Raw genomic sequence first — 19305 nt, 5'->3', positions numbered from 1 at the left:
TGGAGCACTCAACCAAGTTTTAGTTATTATTACAACTGATTAAGGATCTCACTGTGGATCTAGTATATGGCATCTAGGTGACCAACCTGGATGCCACGTTAACAACTCAAGTTCTTATAATACAGTGATGAGAAATGGGGCTTTGAATTTTCTTTAAACCCACGTAATTGTAAATTTCTAATTTCCTTTCTAAATTGTACTGTTAGGTTTCTTTGTTCTGTCCACAAAGCACATGAAGAATTTACTTTGATAGAGACAAAGGCAACACTTTTTCTACCATGAAATACAGGTTTTCCAAACAACAGACTTTCATTTCAAGATAAGAGAAAACAGGTCACAGTCCCAAAATTTCAAGAAGTCCAAAGGCTGAAACAAAGCCCCTGAGAACCCCATATCAGGTTTTGCAGTATTTAATTCTCTAAGAAGTTAACATCTCTAAAAATTTTAGTATGAATGATCAACTAAGTAAGGGCAGGTCTTTGACTCAATAAACTTCAATAAGTAAAATGATCCGTTTTAGTTGTACTATTGCCACTTAAAGAGGACACATTTACTGCTCCATCGCAGTGTGAAATAAATAGGAGTATTTCCCAATACTTTTTCTTTCCTTTTTTTCCCCCCCAGAATAAATTTGCTTCTTGATCCTCACCTCTCCTCAATTCACCTGGGAAGCTAATGCCCATTTGGACTGAAAAACACACTTAGGAGTCTACCTAGACAAATGCCCCAAACTTTAAAGTAGGATGTTTAAGTAAAGTGCATCTTGAATATGGTCATCACACTTACTGAATTTAAATATTTAAATTTTACTTGAATTTAAATATTTAAATTTAATTTAGAAATTTATTTTAAATTTCGAAATTTAAATTTAGAAATTTAAATTTAGAAGTTTAAATTCAAATTTAGAAATTTAATTAGAAATTTAATTCAAATTTATTAGTTTAGGAACAAATATTCTCTTCTGGCATCCAGGTTTCTGATTTTATACCTTTTCTTATTTTCCCAAATGAGAGCTGTTGTCTTTGGTACAACAATTACTCTTAATCTCTTTAATGAGGTCCTCTTCTACGAAGCTGTGTTCTCGGCATGTTGCCATACACAGCTCTATGTTATGGTTATATTCAGGGATATTGCAGTCATACCTCACACCCTAAACTGAGACCCTTCCACTGTGTTAATGGTGGTCCTTCTGCTTTGTGATATTAAATGACAGCAACAAAAACAATCACTAAGAAGTCTTGGGTATAATTATAGAAAAACACATAAAGAAAAGACAATTATTGAAGGCCTATAAGAAACATGAAAAAGGAAGGGTCCCAAAGTGAGGTTCGCATGAAAGTGTCCCCATGACACCTGTTCAGCTTATCATTTTTTAAAAACAAGAAGCTGAAGCTTGCTGCTTTGGCAGAACCTGTTTTGACATCGTGGAAACTGAAAAAATCCCGTATCACCTATTTCTGCCACCAGCGGAACCCTCCACAGATCGCCAAGCATACCCAGACCCTGACGCAAGGAGGCAAAGCAAAGAAGGGAAGGCAGCCCAGCGGGGCTGAATGCTTACCTGGTTCGGGCCTCAGAAGGGAGTGGCGGGTCACCAGCTGAGTGGCTCGGGGAGGCGGGTGGCCGAGGCGAGGAGAGGGACACGGTGTGCATTTGCTTCGGGGACCTTGGCACTTCGCTGAAGGCACAGTCTCGCCCGGGGAACGGGAAGGATGAGGAGCTCTCAACCGTGGGGGCCAGGTCACGGGCCTGCCCGCTGGCGCTGGGCTCCTGACCCCGTCTTTGGTTTTCCACGTTGAGCAGCACCTCGGTGTCAGAAAGGCCATCGCTCCCGGGGAGGGCATAGCCCTTGGATTCGACCACGCAGGGCCTGGAGTACAGAGAGCTCGACTCTTTGCCTGGCTCGGCCTGTCGGTCACCTTTCCCTCCCCTCTTGTCAGCAGCATCGGCGTCCTTCCTGGACTTGGTGTATCGGGAAGGCAATTCCGAATCGGCTTCAGAATCCAGCGCTATCCCGTACTTCTCGGCCAGCTGCCGTCTCCTCTCTGCCTTGTACCGCGCGATTCTCTCGGCTTTGGACTCCAGAGCCTGGCTGTCCACGAGCCCTGAGCCGCAAGAGGAGTCAGCATGGACGCCGGAGGTTTCTGTGCACAGTTTGGAGCGGGTCTGCTTTTCCACCGAGGAATCTGAAGTGTCCTCCTCTTCATTGGACCGGCCTACAAGGGGACCACACGGGGAACACGTACAGAGTTTAAGCACAGAAGCACCTTTACCGCGCTCTGTTCCGTGCCCAGCACGCCCCTGAGCGCACGCCGCGGAGGACCCACTCACACAGGTGTATGCAGCCACCGCGACCCCCTGGGCTGCGAAGCAAGTGCGAGACCCGCAGTGAAATCCGCTAGCCCTCCAGGCTCCGCAAGCCGCCAACCGCCCCGCCCCACTGAAGCTCTGCTCCTCACTCCCAGCTGGCCGCCTCTGATTTATTTCCCTTTCTGATTTTGAGTTTAAGATGTCATGTGCGAGGCCAGAGAATGAGTTCAGAGTCCTCTAGAAAAGATAACAGGTGTCTAAACCACTGTAACTTGACAAGTGAGGATTGTGGTTTCACAAATCTGATAGTAACCAGCACGGCAACGGGCCATGTCAGAATATACCAGGTTCTTCATGTGTGTTGCTTTTTTTTTTTTTTTAACAGAAGTGGATTTTTCCAATTGTAGCACACATGCTTGATACAGAAAATTTCTAACATGAAAACATAGGAAGGTAAAACTCCAAATCACCAATAATCAATAATAAATGGATAATTTGCCAAACATTTCTATATATTCCTTCTACTCTTTAATAAAATTTATTTCTTCTTCTCTCCCATATAAAATAATCTATGTTTTACATACCACTGATGTTCTATATAAAACAATTTCCTATATTTGGAAGTCTTTTTTTGAAGACATTCTTTAAGGCTTCATAATATTCTATCCAATAGGCATTCCATAACTAATTTAAGCCTTCTCATATTCCTGGACATTTACATTGTTTCTAACATTTTTTTCATTGTTTCTAACTTTTAATCAGTCTGATTTTCTGACTACTATCACAACAGATACAGCTATAATTGCTTTATTAAAAAGTGTATCATTTTAAGAGACTTGCTAGACTGTTGAGTTGATTTCTCTAAAGTTTGCATCAATACACACTTGAATCTGCAATATATGTTCTCTTGCAAACATTAAGTGTTCATTTAAAAAATTTCCTTTGATTACTAGAAAAAGAATATGTGCATTTTTCAATTATTTATTAGCCATTTGTATTACTTTTTTCTTGTCTGGAATATCTGATCAAGCTTATTTAAGCTCTATATTCTATTGATTCATACTGTCATTATTATTGGTTTGCATGCATTTTTATGAGACTATGAACCCTAATCTTATTCATGAATATTTCAAACTTGTTTAATATTCTGTGACATCTATGTGTAACATTTTCTTTGGAATACAGATGTGAATTGTTATGTAGTCAAGTCAATTGACCTGGTCATTTGTGATTTCTCCAGCTGTTTCTGTGTCTTGAAAGTCCTTTTCCATTCAATTTGAATGAAATATTCACCTACGTTTTCATGTTTTTAATTATTTTCTTAAAATGAATCATGTGATTAATTGGGACTTATTTTTGTGTTCATATAAGTGAGAAGAGGGCTATGTCCCCTCTCCCACTGCACAATAACCTATTTTCCCACTACCATTTTATTAAATAAGTCTTCCCTTTCTCACGAATAGGTGACACTTAAATTATCATATAATATATAGTTCACATTTTATATACATGAGGGCTTATTGCTGGCTACAAATATTGGTACTCTATTCTTGATTCTTCATGTAATTTTAAAAAATCTTAATTCTCTAGTTATTTTTTTTTAAAGATTTTATTTATTTATTTGACAGAGAGAGACGGCCAGCGAGAGAGGGAACACAGGCAGGGGGAGTGGGAGAGGAAGAAACAGGCTCCCAGTGGAGGAGCCTGATGTGGGGCTCGATCCCAGAACGCTGGGATCACTCCCTGAGCCAAAGGCAGACCCTTAACGACTGCGCCATCCAGGAGCCCCTTAATTCTCTAGTTTTATGGCCACAGAAGATCAAGAACTCTAGATAAGTGACATGATCATATCACAAAGTGAGATTGACAGCTATCTCTAAGGAATAAACTAGAAAACACTGGCCATAAAAAGCAGCAGCACAGAGCTGCAGAACTAGGGACGGGGTAGGAAGCACAGCCCTGTATGGGTCATCCTCTCCCAAGGCCAAGCTGAATACTTGATATTCCTAACATTGAGAGTTATTAAAAAAAAAAAGTTAAGTCATGTTTGAAATATAGTTTAATATGAAATAAATATGTAATACATTTAAAATGACATGTAAATAATTTACATTAAAATAATTTAAATAGAATGTTTGTTGCATTAACACATAGATTAAGAACCCTAACCACTCAAGGTCCAGGTTCACTTTTAATGCTTCCCGCTGCGAGTAGCTGGGCCCTGTGCTGGGCATCTGGGCATTCTGCTTAAAGGAGTCTCATTCAGTCCTCCAAGAACTCTCACTGAGGATCTCAGACAGCAGGTCCTGTGGCAGCACCCTGAGCACACTGAGAGGGAGAAGTGGTTCCTGCCCTTTAGGGGTCTCAGGCCGGGGAGGGGAGGGGGGAATGAAATGACATCACCAATTTCCCAACAGTGTGCCAAGAGGAGTCATTTCTTACTGCTGATACCAGAGAACCACCCCTATGAGGTGGGGCAGAGCTGTATGTCATTGCGGTTTTTTAATAAGTAAGTACATCTACACAATTCGTGTTTGTGGAACATTTCATTTTCCAACGCCACTGGATAAAAAAGGCCGCGTGCACCACCTCACAGCCTGCACGATGGCAGGCCACCAGGCAAGCATGCTCACCGGTGTGCGGGCTGGCCGGGTCTGTGGCTCGCATGTATCTGGGCGTGTCTTCCTCCAGCAGGCGATGAGTCACTAACCCCGTGCAGCTCTGCAAGAGGATGGGCTGGGCGTCTGTTTCGATTCCTTCCAGGCGCCTGGCAATTCTTTCTTTTCTGTACAGGACACCAGAAACAGGCCCCGTGAGCGATGGAAATCAACTCTCAGGGACAAGCGAATACTGCCTCCCCAAGCTCTGCTACCTTCGAATTAGGCACCACCAATTCCTTACCTTTTCATTTCTAAAAATTCTGTCCTCTTTGGTTCAAAGATTTTTCTTAATTCTGCAACTAAAATAAAACAGAGAAGAATAAAAAGATGGTCCAGTTTTCAGTAGTCCTGCGTTCATTCTACTCATGCATGAAACATGTACGTCCTGAACTTGTGTGTCTGTTCTTGGCTCCCGTGCAGCAGCAATGAACAAGACTGAGGCAGTCCCTGTTTTCCTGGAGACTGTGCTAGTGTGAGAGGGCAGAGGCCACGTGGGAAGCATGGACACACACACACACATACACACACACACGCACACACACACGTCACGGGCTGCGCTAAGAAGTAAAACCATGAGTAAGGGATGGATTAATAGGCATGAGTTCTGTATCATGCAGCGGAGTCACGGGAGGTGGAACATTAAGATCTCTCCAGCAAGCAGACGGCTCGCTATCTGTTTTTGACTGTTACTAGGTTCAACAGAGTACTCTAAGCTTTTCATTTGAGGAAACTTCTAACGTCTGCAAAAGTAGAGACAGGTACTAGAACTCCCACACGCCCATCAGCAAGCTACAACCACCGTGTCTCCCCACACTCCTATTTTGCCCTATCTTTGAACCTGTAAAAATCTGCAACTAGCTGATTGTGTTTACAACCATCCCTGATGGAGATATAACCATTTATTGCAGTTCAGGTTAATGCAGTTCCTAAGCCTCCCCTTACTGGATTTCACTGGAAAGAATGTTAACATTGGTTTCCTTGCTATCATTTGGGTGGATGATGGGTGCAATAAGAACTCTAATTCTCCCGGTAACACTGGATAAGCAGACAAACGTTGCTGAGGCTGGGAGGGTCTCGTGTGATACTGACCATAAGAATATCACTGAGATGCCAAATCATTGTTTCTTTGGAGAAATGGCCAAATTTGGTGGAGAATAAAGGTCTCTCTTCTCACCTCCTGCTCAGTCACATGAATTTATAAAGACTCACCTGAGTGGCTCCTATTGAGGACCCAGGAACACCAGGGAGAGGTGTCGCTGGCAGCCCTGGGGGTCCATGGAACTTTGAAAGGTTGAGTCAAAGAAGAAACTCAATGGAGGCATACTAGAATGTGGCAATATTTTCATTTTCTTTTTTGTTTTAAAGTAAACTCTACATCTTGGGGCACCTGGGTGTCTCAGTTGGTTAAGGGTCCGACTCTTGATTTTGGCTCAGGTCATGATCTCAGGGTTGTGAGATCCAGCCCTGCATCAGGCTCCACACTGGGTGTGGAGCCTGCTTAAGATTCTCTCTTTCCCTCTCCCTCTGCCCTCCTCTCCCCTGCTCTCTAAAATAATAATAATAATAATAATAATAATAATAATAATAATAATAAAGTAAACTCTATGCCTAATGTGGGGCTCAAACTCATGACCTTGAGATCAAGAGTCATTTGCTCTACCCACTGAGCCAGCCAGGCACCCTTGAATTCTGTAATTTAACTTTCAACTGCTTTAATTTTATTTTTTTTAAGTTGCCATTTTTAGTAATGAGTCACAATCATACACACACACACACACACGTTTTATATTGCCCTTTCACTGTCTTCAGAGATAAAAGCCTTATTTTTATTTATTTTTAAATGATAGCTGCCCTAAAATTTCAGTTGGATTGACTTCTGTTAAGACAGTTGGCTTTCCCAGGAAGCGGAGCAGCTGGAGGCAGAGGTGTACTTGCCCTGCACTGAACACAGATATGTTCCTGTCTGGAAGACAAGGCTGTAATGGTAAGGGCGCACTGGGCCACGCTGCCTTTGGAGGAAGCCTGACGAATAACAGCTTCCCGGTTAACAAGTTAACTCCAGCAAGATAATGGTGATAAAACTTTAATGGCTGGTAATGCATATTTTGAAAATATTTTCAAGGATGACATACACCATAGAGTATCAATTAATTATTTAAACCCCAAGAAGAGCAAGAGGCCATATTTTTCACAAGATTGCTCCAGAAGCTACTGAAACCAAATTCCAAGTGCTCTGAAAGGTGGGTTTCAGTCTCAACGCGTGGAACTCGTCACTGAGAAACAAAGCATATTAATAGGGTCTTGCAGAGCCTAATGCCACTGACCTTCCCTCCACCCAAATTCTTTCAGCTAGCTATGCTGTGGTCTAAATGCTGATGTCCCACCCCCAATTCTTATGTTGAAGCTTAATCCCGGAAGTGATGCTATTAGGAGGTGGGACCTTTGGGAGATGATTGGCTCTGGCCTCAGGAGTAGGATTCCTGTCCTTACAGAAGAGGCCCCACAGAGCACTCCCTCCCCCCTTCTAGGACATGGGACACAGTGAGAAGCTGGCAGTCTGCAAGCCCTGAGAGGGTTCTCAGCAGAACCCAACCATGCTGGGTCCCTGATCTGGTCTCCAGAAAGAGGAGCAACAAATTTGTGCTCTTTAAAAGCCACTCCAAATGGTATTTTGTTATAGAAGCCCAAATGGACTAAGACAAGATAAGGATAAAAATATTAATTTAACACCAAGAGTGTCTTATAACTGCTATTGGACAAAGTTAGGATATACTTTTTTATCCTAATTTGAGAGTGAAAATCACTTCTGTTAAATTTTAAAATTTTTAATTTTTCTATAGAAATTATGTAACTAAAGACGTTAAAAAAAAGATTCCAGCAGTACAGCAAAAAAGCTAAGTAACAAATTGCTTCCTTTTTTTTTTTTTTTAAAGATTTTATTTATTTATTTGACAGAGAGAGACAGCCAGCGAGAGAGGGAACACAGCAGGTGGAGTGCGAGAAGAAGAAGCAGGCTCCTAGTGGAGGAGCCTGATGCAGGGCTCGATCCCATGACACCGGGATCACGCCCTGAGCTGAAGGCAGACGCTTAATGACTGCACCACCCAGGTGCCCCACAAGTTGCTTCCTGATGTTCTTCATTTCCCATATTCTAGAAGGAATGATCCACTAGTTGGCAGACTGTGCAAATGCCGCACCCACAACAAAACTATTAGTTCTCCTACTGCCATCACCTGTTTCAATAGTCTGTAAAAACTAAGATAATATGAGAAGGGAACAGGCTAATGGTCAGAAGAGTCATTCATCCCCAGAACTGAACCCCAAGAAGCCTGGGGCAGTGGGGAAAAGGTGGAGTGATCTCTGTCCTTTTCTGGACAGAACAGGCTTGGCAGCCCACTAGTGTGAACACTGTCATCTGACAGCCACTCCCTGCTGTAAATCTTAGGATAGCATTTAGCAAACATTCAGGTGCGCCTCCTCAGGGTCACAGATTCCTTGGCTGGCTCTGCAACAGATCACACATCACCATGGGGTGCTAATGGCCTTTGGAGTGAAAAATTTCACATTAAGTATCCTTGGATCCCCTACCAAATGCCTAATCATCACCAAATGCCATAATGCAAAAATGCTCCCAGTTGTTTCCAAAGCCCCCTGGGGGCGTTACTGTCCTGGACTGAGAAGCACGGATCCCAGGGCAAAGATTCAAATAAGCAGCCGGGCCCCTGGATGCCCGCACTCTAGGTTATCCCAATGGCAGATGCCGCTGGCCAGCACTGCACTCTTTTCAACCACACCTGGGTTCAAACTCAAAACCGTTTCAAGTCTATAACCTGTAGTCCTCTCCAACTATTTACTGAGGAGTGAAATGAAGCCATAAATCAAAGCACACTTTACACGTATCCGCAAGCTAGGGGCACTTGGCTGGCTCAGTTGGTAGAGCACACGACTCTTGACCTTGGGATGGTATGCACAGGGGTGCAGAGATTACATTACTTTAAAATTAAATAAATAATGTATCAGCAAGCTTATTCATTCTTAGTGGAAACTCATAGTGAGTCTTTTAGGAAAACAAATCCCATAAGCAAACAAATTACCTCTCAGTCTATTCTTCTATTTTTCAGTTACCAAGATTTGCTTCATTCCTACAGACATGAGAGTACAGGGCAAAGAAACGATGTGGAAGACAAAAGACGTAACAGAGAAGCTTCCTTTCCCAAGACTATAATTTAAAAGTAAAATTCGTAAAAGAAACATGCAACGTAATTACTCTAGTTTATCTATTCCATGGGAAAACACTCCAGTTGTATAAAAGAGAATAGGCTTTATTGAATAGCTGATGTGGGCATACACTTTCGGACCGTTTCCAGGAGAAAAAACAAAAAACAAAAACAAAGCACAACAGCCTCTTTGGGGCTCTTGCAGTCCTCTTTAGGCCCTCCGGTTGGAATTCTTGGTCAGGTTTATTATAAAACATTAAAAAAGAGCTAATACTAAGAAATCACACAAGTCACCCCTGCCGTGGAAATCTACGTTGCCCTCCGTCGTTTCATGCATAAAGCACTACCCCGGGTACCACCTGGACGACAGTCTTGAATACAGTCGATTACTGTTTATGATCTACCAAAAGCTGTCTTTCCTTTACAACTGTTATATAATTTCAGACTTACAGAGGAATCACGGCGTGCTCCGTAACATACATACTCGACTACATTTGGTTTATTTGCATCCTTTTCCATAGTCGTATGTTATGTGTGCATACACATGCATTAATGCACACATATTTACATAAGATTTATTTATTTGAGAGAGAGAGACAGAGAGAGAGCACGATTGGGGGGTGGGGCAGGGGGAGAGGGAGAGAAAGAGAATCCCAAGCAGGCTCCACACCCTGTGCAGAGCTGGCCGTGGGGCTCTATGCCATGACCCTGAGATTATGACCTGAGCCAAAACCTGAGCCAAAACCTGAGCTGAGTTGGACACGCAGCTGGCTGAGCCACCCAGACACCCCCACATATTAATTTTTCTGAACCATTCAAGAGTAAGTTGCAGTATGATATCCCTTTATCTCTAAATTCGTCAGTGTATATTTCCTAAAAATAGGAAATAAGAACATTTTTTAATGGATTAAGCTGAGGCACCTGGGTGGCTCAGTCGATTAAACATCTGCCTTTGGCTCAGGTCATAATCCCAGGGTCCTGGGATCAAGCCCCACATTGGGCTCCCTGCTCGGGGGCGGTGTTGGGGGGAGCCTGCTTCTCCCTCTCCCTCTGCCATTCCCCCTGCTTGTGTTCTCTGTCAAATACATAAATAAAATCTTGGAAAAAAATAAAATAAAATTGGATTAAGCAGCCATCATTCAACTGATTGCTGTGGCATAATGTGTACAATTCATAAATGGTTCAGGTAATAGTAATACTAGTCATATAACACAGATAGGGGCTGTTGATCTAACTTCTATTGTAATGAATTTTCTACTTTGCCTTCAAGTACATTAAAACTGTGGCATATACTAAATTATTCCTCATTGCACCTGCCATCTTAGCCTGCTGCTCTTGTCTGAGTAACTGTGAATGGTGCTTCTGTGGCAATATGGATTCTATGAGTCTATTTCTTTAGTTACCTTTGATGGGAATTGGAGGGTCATTTTCTGAGTCAGGTAATTTAAGGGCAATTGACATCAAGACTCTCATACTTTATAAAGTTCTTTAACTGCCTAACATGCTTTATCATAATATATAATGCCAATACCCAGCATAATGTGGTCTGCTGGGTAGTTTTCTTGGGGAACACAGTTTCTTTCATTAGCCCTGAGAAACAGGCTTTCTGGTAAAGTTATTGTTGAGTTCAGTCATCCAAACCCGAGTACAGTAGAATCTTCCAAAGAAATATAAGTGGCAGGGGACTGCCAAGAATACCTCTCTCCCACCCTGCATTTGACAGGCTAAGAGCACAGGCCAGACCCAGAATGTCCTGAAAACAGATCTGACTTCCCAGAGGACTAACACACTTTAACTTTTACACTTGGATGGCAGCCACTAATACAAAGACAAGCAGCTTATAAAATCAGCGATTACAAACCTAGAGTTAGAATGGGGGGGGGGTGGTGAGGGTGAGAAGTGTGGGATTTCTTTTTGGGATAACGACAGTGTTCCAGAACGGACTGTGATGAGAGATACGCAGCTCTGTGGATATGCCAAGAGCCACTGACCTGTAGACTTTAGATGGATGAGGTGTATACTGTTTGAATTATAGCTGAAGAAAGCTATTAAGAGAGTAATGTATTTGGTCCATTTCATAATTCTTAAGTGGAAAATCTATTTTAATATCATCATCTTTATATAGGTAAAGGTTTTTAACCCTTGGATAACTTGTGACACACAGTTAAAGGAACCCCCCCAATGATCATTTTAATGCTCAATTTCACAAAAGCAAGAATTTCTCACTAAGTGAACAGAAACTTCTGTAAATGTATGAACAGACATAAAACTCTATGCCATGAAAACAGTTGTAATCAATTCCTACTTTCTCCATTATATTGCCAAGGGCTGACAGAATCCTTAAAATATTTGTTAACGTGGAGAGGTGAGATTATCAGTAATACTTGGGTCTTTCCAAACATGCCTGCCCAAATTCGTAAAGTGCAGAGTGTAAAATAAGACAATGGGTAATTTACATGAAATTCAGAGGAGGAGGGGCTCTGATACTTTTTAAGCACATTTTGAAGATCTTGTGAATTTGGAAACATAAATCTGATTAACACATTGTATTATCTTTGATTTGTGAAAAAGTACGTTTTTATAACTAATTATGATACATTTTCTAATGAAACTGCTTAATCAACTTATGTGTTCTTAAATTTTAGCGTATATGTAGTTACAAGCTGTTGAACCTCAAAGGAACCTCGCATCTCATACATTGTTTCTAATTTTTCTGACACTAATATTGCATGTACTATTGCTCATCAAGAAAAGGACCAGGGCAGATGAAGAGGAAGAGTGAGGCAGCTTTTGCTATAGAACTTGGCCTAATCAGTCCAATCGTCCAAGCTCCCGCTAGAATCAATCTGTTCACCCTTGTACTCTGTTTGGGTCATCTTCATAGATCGTAAATTTCACTCAGATTAACCAGATTAACTCCTTCACAAACAGTCTAAAACATCAGAAGGGCCCTGCCATGTCAGGCCATGCAGGCGGAAACCCACAGCATGTGTCCTTCCCATGAAGCCTATGACCTTCCTGGAACAGCCAATGGGAGCAAATGAGATCGTAATGCAGCCTGTTTCATTTGCAGGTCCCACGAACTATCAGAATTGTCTCTCTCCTACGAAATCTCACCTACTTCCCTGTAATTCAACACCTTATTCTTGTTTTTGGGCCTCTGGGGCAACATGAAGTCAGTCTGTATTTCAGTTGACAGTTTCCTAAGTACTTGAAAATTGCAAAATGTCCCTGTTTAAATGTTCTCCACAAGGTCAAATCCCTGGGGTCCTTCAAATATCCACCCTCACCAGACTATGTCTAAGCATGTCACCTATTCAATTCCTCAGGATGTATGCCCATTTATCAGTGGGCCTTTTAAACTAGATTTAGTTTCTATTAAAAGAATATTTTTTCTGGTCTCATTTCTTTTGGGTTTGATCTCATGTTTGTTTTTTTTCTTTCAGAGGACAAGAAAGAAAAAAAAAATCCGACCTCCCACCAAACCTGTTTCTTCTGAAGTAAGGGCTACACAGCTGATTTGGGACGAAGGCAGTTTGCGAGCTCATCTCCCCTCTGCCAGTGTTAGAACTGGGAGACACAAAGATCTGGTTAACGTTGACATCATTTCTCAGGCAAAACACAGGGGTAGCGGGTTGATGGCAGGTGCAAATGTTTTACTGCGCTTGCATCTTTACCAATGAAAATGCTAATTCACCGAACATGTGAGCGCCTCGCTGGGGAAGATGTGTAAGGTACGGTCTGCAACGGAAGCCCAGTGTGCTGCCCGGCAGGGAACTCTAAGATGCTCAGTGTAAATGCAACAACTCTGGCAAGCACCAAGAGGTGGAGGGAGTGGACAGAGTAGACGGAGTAGACATGGGCTTATGAGCAGAACTCACTGCCCCGGGAGAAGGTGAAAGGTAGGAGAGATGATGCAGGTTGATTCTATGCCGGCTCGCTCTGTCACTCTCCCCACCCGGCCTCCGGGGAATACCCAAGGACACCTAAAATGAACCAGAAAGGACACGGAGAAAGGTGTAGATGAAACACGCAAGAAGAGAGGTACTTTCATTGACGTTAATTCTTGGAATGGCAGAAAGGAACACAAGGGAGGGTATACACTGGAGACCAGGTAATGAATTTCCTTCAAAGAAAATCAGGTGACATGACACTTATGTGCTCAGGACACTGGTCAACCATTTAGAGACACTCTCACCTTTTGGAAGTGCAGTTAAAATCCTAGCATCAATTCTTCTTCTGCGGTTAACAAGCTGTTCTTTATCTTCAAGCTGGAACCCTTTCTGAAAGCTAAAAATTAAATTATTCCATTAATAATGTTTAAAGTCAATCTTAATCAAGATATACGATGTTAAGTGAAAAAATACAAAACAAATTTACACAACTGTTACACATAATGAAATATGTGTACGTGGATTACAAGTAAAATGTTGTATTTTGGGGAGTTAAATGGTATCTTTTTTCATTTGTTTATAGCAACACCTATGGCTTTTGTGTGTAATGGAAGAATCACATCAGCACAGGTGGGGAGCGTGGCGTCAGGAGGTAACAACACAGCTGAGCTCTGAGTTGGACACCTTGTTTGGGACGGACACCTTCTTCTAGAGCCACTCGCCCACAGCTGTGGAAGCTTGGATTAATCACTCAACCTTCCTGTGTTCGTCTCTTCCTCAGAAAATCAGCAACTCGTCTAGATAATGCACTTGCTTTCCTCCAGGGTTGAAATGATGTCGAAGTAACAAATGCCTTCAAACCACCAAGAAATCAAAGCATGGTGAACACGTAGGAAAGGCTCAGGAAAACTTGTCTTGGAGTACAGGGCGAAATGAAGAGGGGAAGAATAAAGAACTAAGCACCATGTACTTCTCTAACTAGGCACGTTCCAGGTATAATCTTAATTATCTGCACAAGAGCCCACGAGGTCTGAACTACTCAGTGCTGGGCTGGGAAATGTTTAACAACGGGCTCCTCCCTCTTGCCCTCCCACCCCCTTCCCCTAAGCACATGCTTTGCAGTCTTTGCTGATGGAGTCCATACTCCCACTGTGGCCAATTTTCAAGCTTCCCACAGGGCTCACTGGACTCCAAGCTGAAAGAAAGACTCTCTCTCTCACAAGCAGGTGCGAGCCGGCCCCAGCACACCGCTGGCACGACCATCATCCTTGGTTTGCAGGTTAGGAAGCTGGTGCACGGTTTGCCCAAGGACGAGATACAAACCTAGTGCCTTTCTCACACTGTGAGCAGGGGCCCCCAGGCTGTGGAGTGCCAACCCCATGGGCCTCCGTGCGAGCGTGCCTGGGGTTGGGCAAGCAAGACGACAGAGCTGCTGCCAGCAGGAAAACATTCCCCAGGAATAGGATCACCTCCAGACAGGTGAACCACAGGCTCCCACAGGCTGAAGATCAATGCAAACTTGACCTTCCCCATGGGCTTGTCCTCCATTTGCATTTCCTCTCTGCAGGGGTGCATGCCCATAGAGGTCTGAGGGGGGACTGGACGGAGGAAGGTGCTGTGCATACTAGGTAAGTGGGACACATGAATCATCTACACCCCATACATAAATTCAATTTCAAGGAGCTGGTGCACATTCCAAAATAGGGGACGCATCCATCTTCTAGAACCAAGCTCACCTGAAATCTTACTTACTGCTTACAAATGTGGTAGGGCTTATATTCATAAATATGACTGCATGTATTCATATTATTGAATAAAAAGTCTTGAGAATAAGTAGTCTTTATAAACCACACTCCAGGTGGCTTGAAGATCCTAGGACACTTGCTTAGGTCAGAAATGTGGAATTAGCACTGACTTCTCAATAGTGAATCCTGATGCAGTGACAATTCTTTTTCAGTGTTTTATTCCGATGTATGACTTCGTATAAACCTACAGGATTAGATAACGGTAGAAACGTAGCCTACTTAAAGAACGGCACGCTGTTGTAACTGGCTATTTAGCTACTAGTGTAAACATCTTGATAAAGTTCTGTACTTTCTCTGGGAAACTAAAATCTCAGGAAAAGAAGCCTATATTAAAACAAAATGATCCAGCCCCTGAAATACTCAGTTTCTCAGGCCATTGACCTTGGGGTACAAATATTATCTTGCATTTGCAAACATAAATATCTGCATGCTTCCATCTCCCCCCCTTTTTTGTGCTTATCAAGGAGCCACTAATGAAGACTGAGAACCTGTTCCCCAGTTACACAATTTTCTGAACTTCTTTAGTGGGTTCCCAAGTCATCCCCTGACACCCCCTGCACTTACTTTCCTCAAACTACGAGAGTGCCAGTACCCATAAAAAGGGCAGCCTTTTCACAGCTGGTCAGAAACCAGTGGAAAACCCAAGCTGGGCCAGGAAAAGCTCTCGTGGCTCCTGACACAGTTTGCTGTAAATGCTGTTTATTTTACCGGCGTTCCCTCCTCTCCATCCTGCCTGGGTCCTGCTCCTGTACTGGGTCTCAGTTTAAGGTCAGTTCCTCAAGGAAGAAACCCCCTGACCCAGTGCCTGTCCCATCGCATACCAAATCTCTATTAAGTACTTCTGTTGTTTTCTCTCATGGTATCCCGGTTTCTTATTCGTGGAACATATTGCAAGTGTCTTATTTCAAATGATTGATTTATAGGGGCACCTGGGTAGCTCAGTCGGTTAAGCCTCTGACCCTTGGTTTGGGTTCAGGTCATGATATCAGGGTCATGAGACTGAGTCTCCCATTGGGCCTGGATGTGGAGTCTGCCTAAGATTTCCTCTCTTCCTCTCTCTCTGCCCCTCTCTGCTATACATGCTCGCGCACTCTGGGCGGGGGGCGGGATTCTGGAACGTTTGTGAATGAGTAACCCCTTCTGATCGTCTAGCGGCTAGTACAACACAAATACCCCCAAAGCACCCTAACATCACCCTCCTCTCATTTTTTTGAGTCGGGGCACCAGGCAGCATGACTGGTTGAGCCCAAGCCTAACTCATGGGTTCGACAGGTGACTCCAAAGCACGAGCTCCGCGCTCTGGGTGGCGCTCTCCTCTTCGTGGACCATCACCCCGGGGACACGGGGTCTCTGCCCAACAACCTCTGTAGGCATGGGTGGGTCTCCACGGCTCCACCAAAAGCATGAGTCCGTATTTCAGTATGAAATATATAACTCTCCATATACAACTAAAGGGAGTGCTACAATCTTGAGTTTTGAATTATATTTTAAAGGTCTCTACTATTAACAAGCACCTTTTGTATTTTTTATAGATATCTTCATCTCCTCTGAAATACTGCTTTCCTCAGGACTAAATTTTTCATATTCTACCTCCTTCCCTCTGCTTCAATAAGCTAAGAAGAGACTGCTCCCTGCTTCCATAATTTTTTTTTTAATGTGTCCCATTAACCTACTTTAACGCCAGCAGTAGAAACAAGGGGACACCTTGTGAAAGTGGGGACAGGACATTCTGCTGGTACTAGAGCCTATCTTTGACAAAACGGGGCTACACCGTGACGGTGACTCGTCAGCACCCATGCTGGGAAAGGCTCCCTCCAATCTGTTCACTCTTCCACAGAGTTCACATTACAAGACAGGGGAGAGCAAAGACCACTACCTCCCATTTATACCTCTGGCGCCTGGTTGACCAGACTGCTGGGAAGGAGGCAAGTGCTTGCATCTCCAGCCTATTTCACTCAAGTTCCGTGGCAAGGAGGCCCTAACATGCATGGGTCCAGAGGAGATACTGCCCACCATTTCAGAGCGACTGTGTCTGAATCTGTCTGCACAGAAACGTCTGACCTTCTAGTTCATGCTTCTGCTCTTCTTAAATAAGCAATGCTTGCCTCTTCTTCCTCTTTCACAGTCACTTACTAGCTCTGTTACAGCTACACCAACCCACTGCAGACGTACTGGGAACTAAGCTACTCTGGTCCGAACGTCTGTATTGCCCCAGTTTCATATATTGACATCCTAACCACCAAACGTGATGATACTAGGAGGTGGGGACTTTGGAAGGTGATAGGTCACCAGGTAAAGACTTCATGAATGAGAACAGTGTCCTTATAAAGAGAGACCCAGAGATCGACTATACTTCAATTAAAATAAAGCAACCCCTCTGAGAAATCCAGCAATCTCTCTAGCCCATTCCATCAAATGAGGATATAAGAAGTTGGCAGTCTGCGACCTGAAAGAGGGCCCTCACCCCATTATGCTGGCACCCTGATCTCAGAATTCCAGCCTCCAGAATTGTGAGAAATAAATTTCTGCTGTTATAAGCCATCCGGTCTATAGTATTTTATTATAGTAGCTGGAACTAACTAACACATAAGCCTTAGATTCTATCAAAAATATGGCAAAGATGAGAAATATGGGAGACTGTGTCAAGCACCAGAAAAGGAAGATTTCCTGAGTCAAATAAGATAGTGCTACTGATGACCCTGGCTCACCCCTGCTCTAGTTGGCCTGATCCTAAGACGTGGATCAAACCCATCAAGGCTTTATCTCATCTAATGTGTTCATAAGATCCATTTTGCCATTTTCAGATGCAGGGCCAGGCTCAGCCTGAAGAGGACAGCTGTTTATTCAATGCCAATGAAATGCAAACCCTTTCTAGTAAAGAAACAATGTCACACATGATACATTAGGAACAAAAGCATCTAAATGGAATGAGTGGTAGATTGGGGTTGAGTCCTTGTACCATCACGGAGTGTAGATTGGGATTGATGCCTGCATGTTTTAGGGATAATAACTTTGCGTCTCCACTTGAAAATCTCAAAGTCTATTAGGGACAGTGATCTACTAAGAAGCATCGGAGACGCAGCTGTCCTGTTTGGTGCACAATTTAATTTGTACACAAGCTTATATGAATGATTATGTACCACAGAGTCTCAGCATCTCAGCACATTAGGTAAATCAAATCAGTACCCATAACATCTTGAAGTCAAGGGAACTTAAGGGCAGACTGGTTAAAAGACCTCACTGGGGAGCACCTGGGTGGCTCAGTCAGTTGTGTATCTGCCTGCGGCTCGGGTCATGATCCCAGGGTCCTGGGATTGAGTCCTACATGGGGCTCCCCCTGCTCTGCATGGAGCCTGCTTCTCCCTCTCTCTCTGCCTGCTGCTCCCCCTCCTTGTGCTCTCTCTCTGTCAGATTAAAAAAAATCTAAAAAAAAAAAAAAAAAAAAAAAACCTCACTGGANTCACTGGACAGATGAATTGGATGGGGGCGGGGAGGGAAGGAGGGAAGAAGGAAGGATGGAAGGAAGGAACAAGGCTGAAGCTTTTCTTAAAAAGTCAAAAGCTCTCTTACTCAATGGACAAACTGCAAAAGAACATCCCCCGCTTGGACGCAGGTACAAGAGAGAAAAGATAATAGCCCTTTACAGGTTCAAAATTAAATCTGATCTGCAAATAGTTCCCATAAACGACATTAATAAATACAAAAAGAATCTTTTTTTGGCTGAACGTACTATTAGGTCAGCCTGCTTCATATATTTTAATAAATCAAACTCGGGGGGAGAAAATATATTGCCAAACATTCAAACTCATGAATTAGGAATTTAGGAGAATAATTCTAAAAGCTACTACAAATCTTCAAAACTTCAAAGATTCCTCGCGCAAAAGCCACTTTACCTTGAAACTTTTCTTTGATTTGGTAGTCCAACGAAGATTAAGTTTTTCTGGTTGAAATCTAAGGGGAAAGAAATAATGTAACATTGAAATAGCTACACAATGAGTTTTGCTTAAAAAAAAAATCCCATGGGAAAAAAATTCTTCAAAGTCCCTTTGAACATATAACTTCAGAAAAAGGAAACCATTAAGCAGACAAGAAATATGAATACAAAAATGACAATCTTGTAAGAATCAAATTCCACAACATGCATTTTGCATAGGCAAAGTGTCTTCCTCTCCTGAAATTTAGCCAACATAACTCTGCAGGGGGCAGGGGGGGGGCAGGGGAATCTGACACAGTTCAATGCTATCATTTAGATTCGTTATAGCTACAAGAATAACTCAAGGCAATTAAATACTGAATAACATAGTTACATACTCAGGGGGGGAAAAAAGGACAAAAAAAAATTAAACAATTTTGGTCCCGGTAACCAGAAATGGTGAAACTCATCACCGCCTGATGTATTTGTGATGCCTTTCAAGAATGT

The 19305-nt window shown here is 42.9% G+C and overlaps 1 protein-coding gene across 14 annotated transcripts in view; it reads right to left on the bottom strand.

Moving 5' to 3' along the window:
- Window positions 1-19305, bottom strand: part of SVIL (supervillin) — a 231567-nt gene that overhangs the window by 79857 nt on the left and 132405 nt on the right. For all 14 annotated transcript variants that reach the window (XM_034643768.1, XM_034643767.1, XM_034643766.1 and 11 more), the window contains 5 exons: window positions 18779-18836; window positions 13386-13477; window positions 5212-5269; window positions 4944-5095; window positions 1562-2216 (listed from right to left, as the gene is read on the bottom strand). In XM_034643768.1, coding sequence (XP_034499659.1) covers window positions 1562-2216; window positions 4944-5095; window positions 5212-5219 — 815 coding nt within the window. In that variant the 5' untranslated portion in view covers window positions 5220-5269; window positions 13386-13477; window positions 18779-18836. The remainder of the gene's footprint in view (window positions 1-1561; window positions 2217-4943; window positions 5096-5211; window positions 5270-13385; window positions 13478-18778; window positions 18837-19305) is intronic.

The sequence above is a fragment of the Ailuropoda melanoleuca genome, chromosome 15, assembly GCF_002007445.2.
Source record: "Ailuropoda melanoleuca isolate Jingjing chromosome 15, ASM200744v2, whole genome shotgun sequence".
Lineage (NCBI taxonomy): Eukaryota > Metazoa > Chordata > Mammalia > Carnivora > Ursidae > Ailuropoda > Ailuropoda melanoleuca.
The sequence above is the reverse complement of the archived record's forward strand: the minus strand, read 5'-3'. Positions and strand labels throughout refer to the sequence as shown.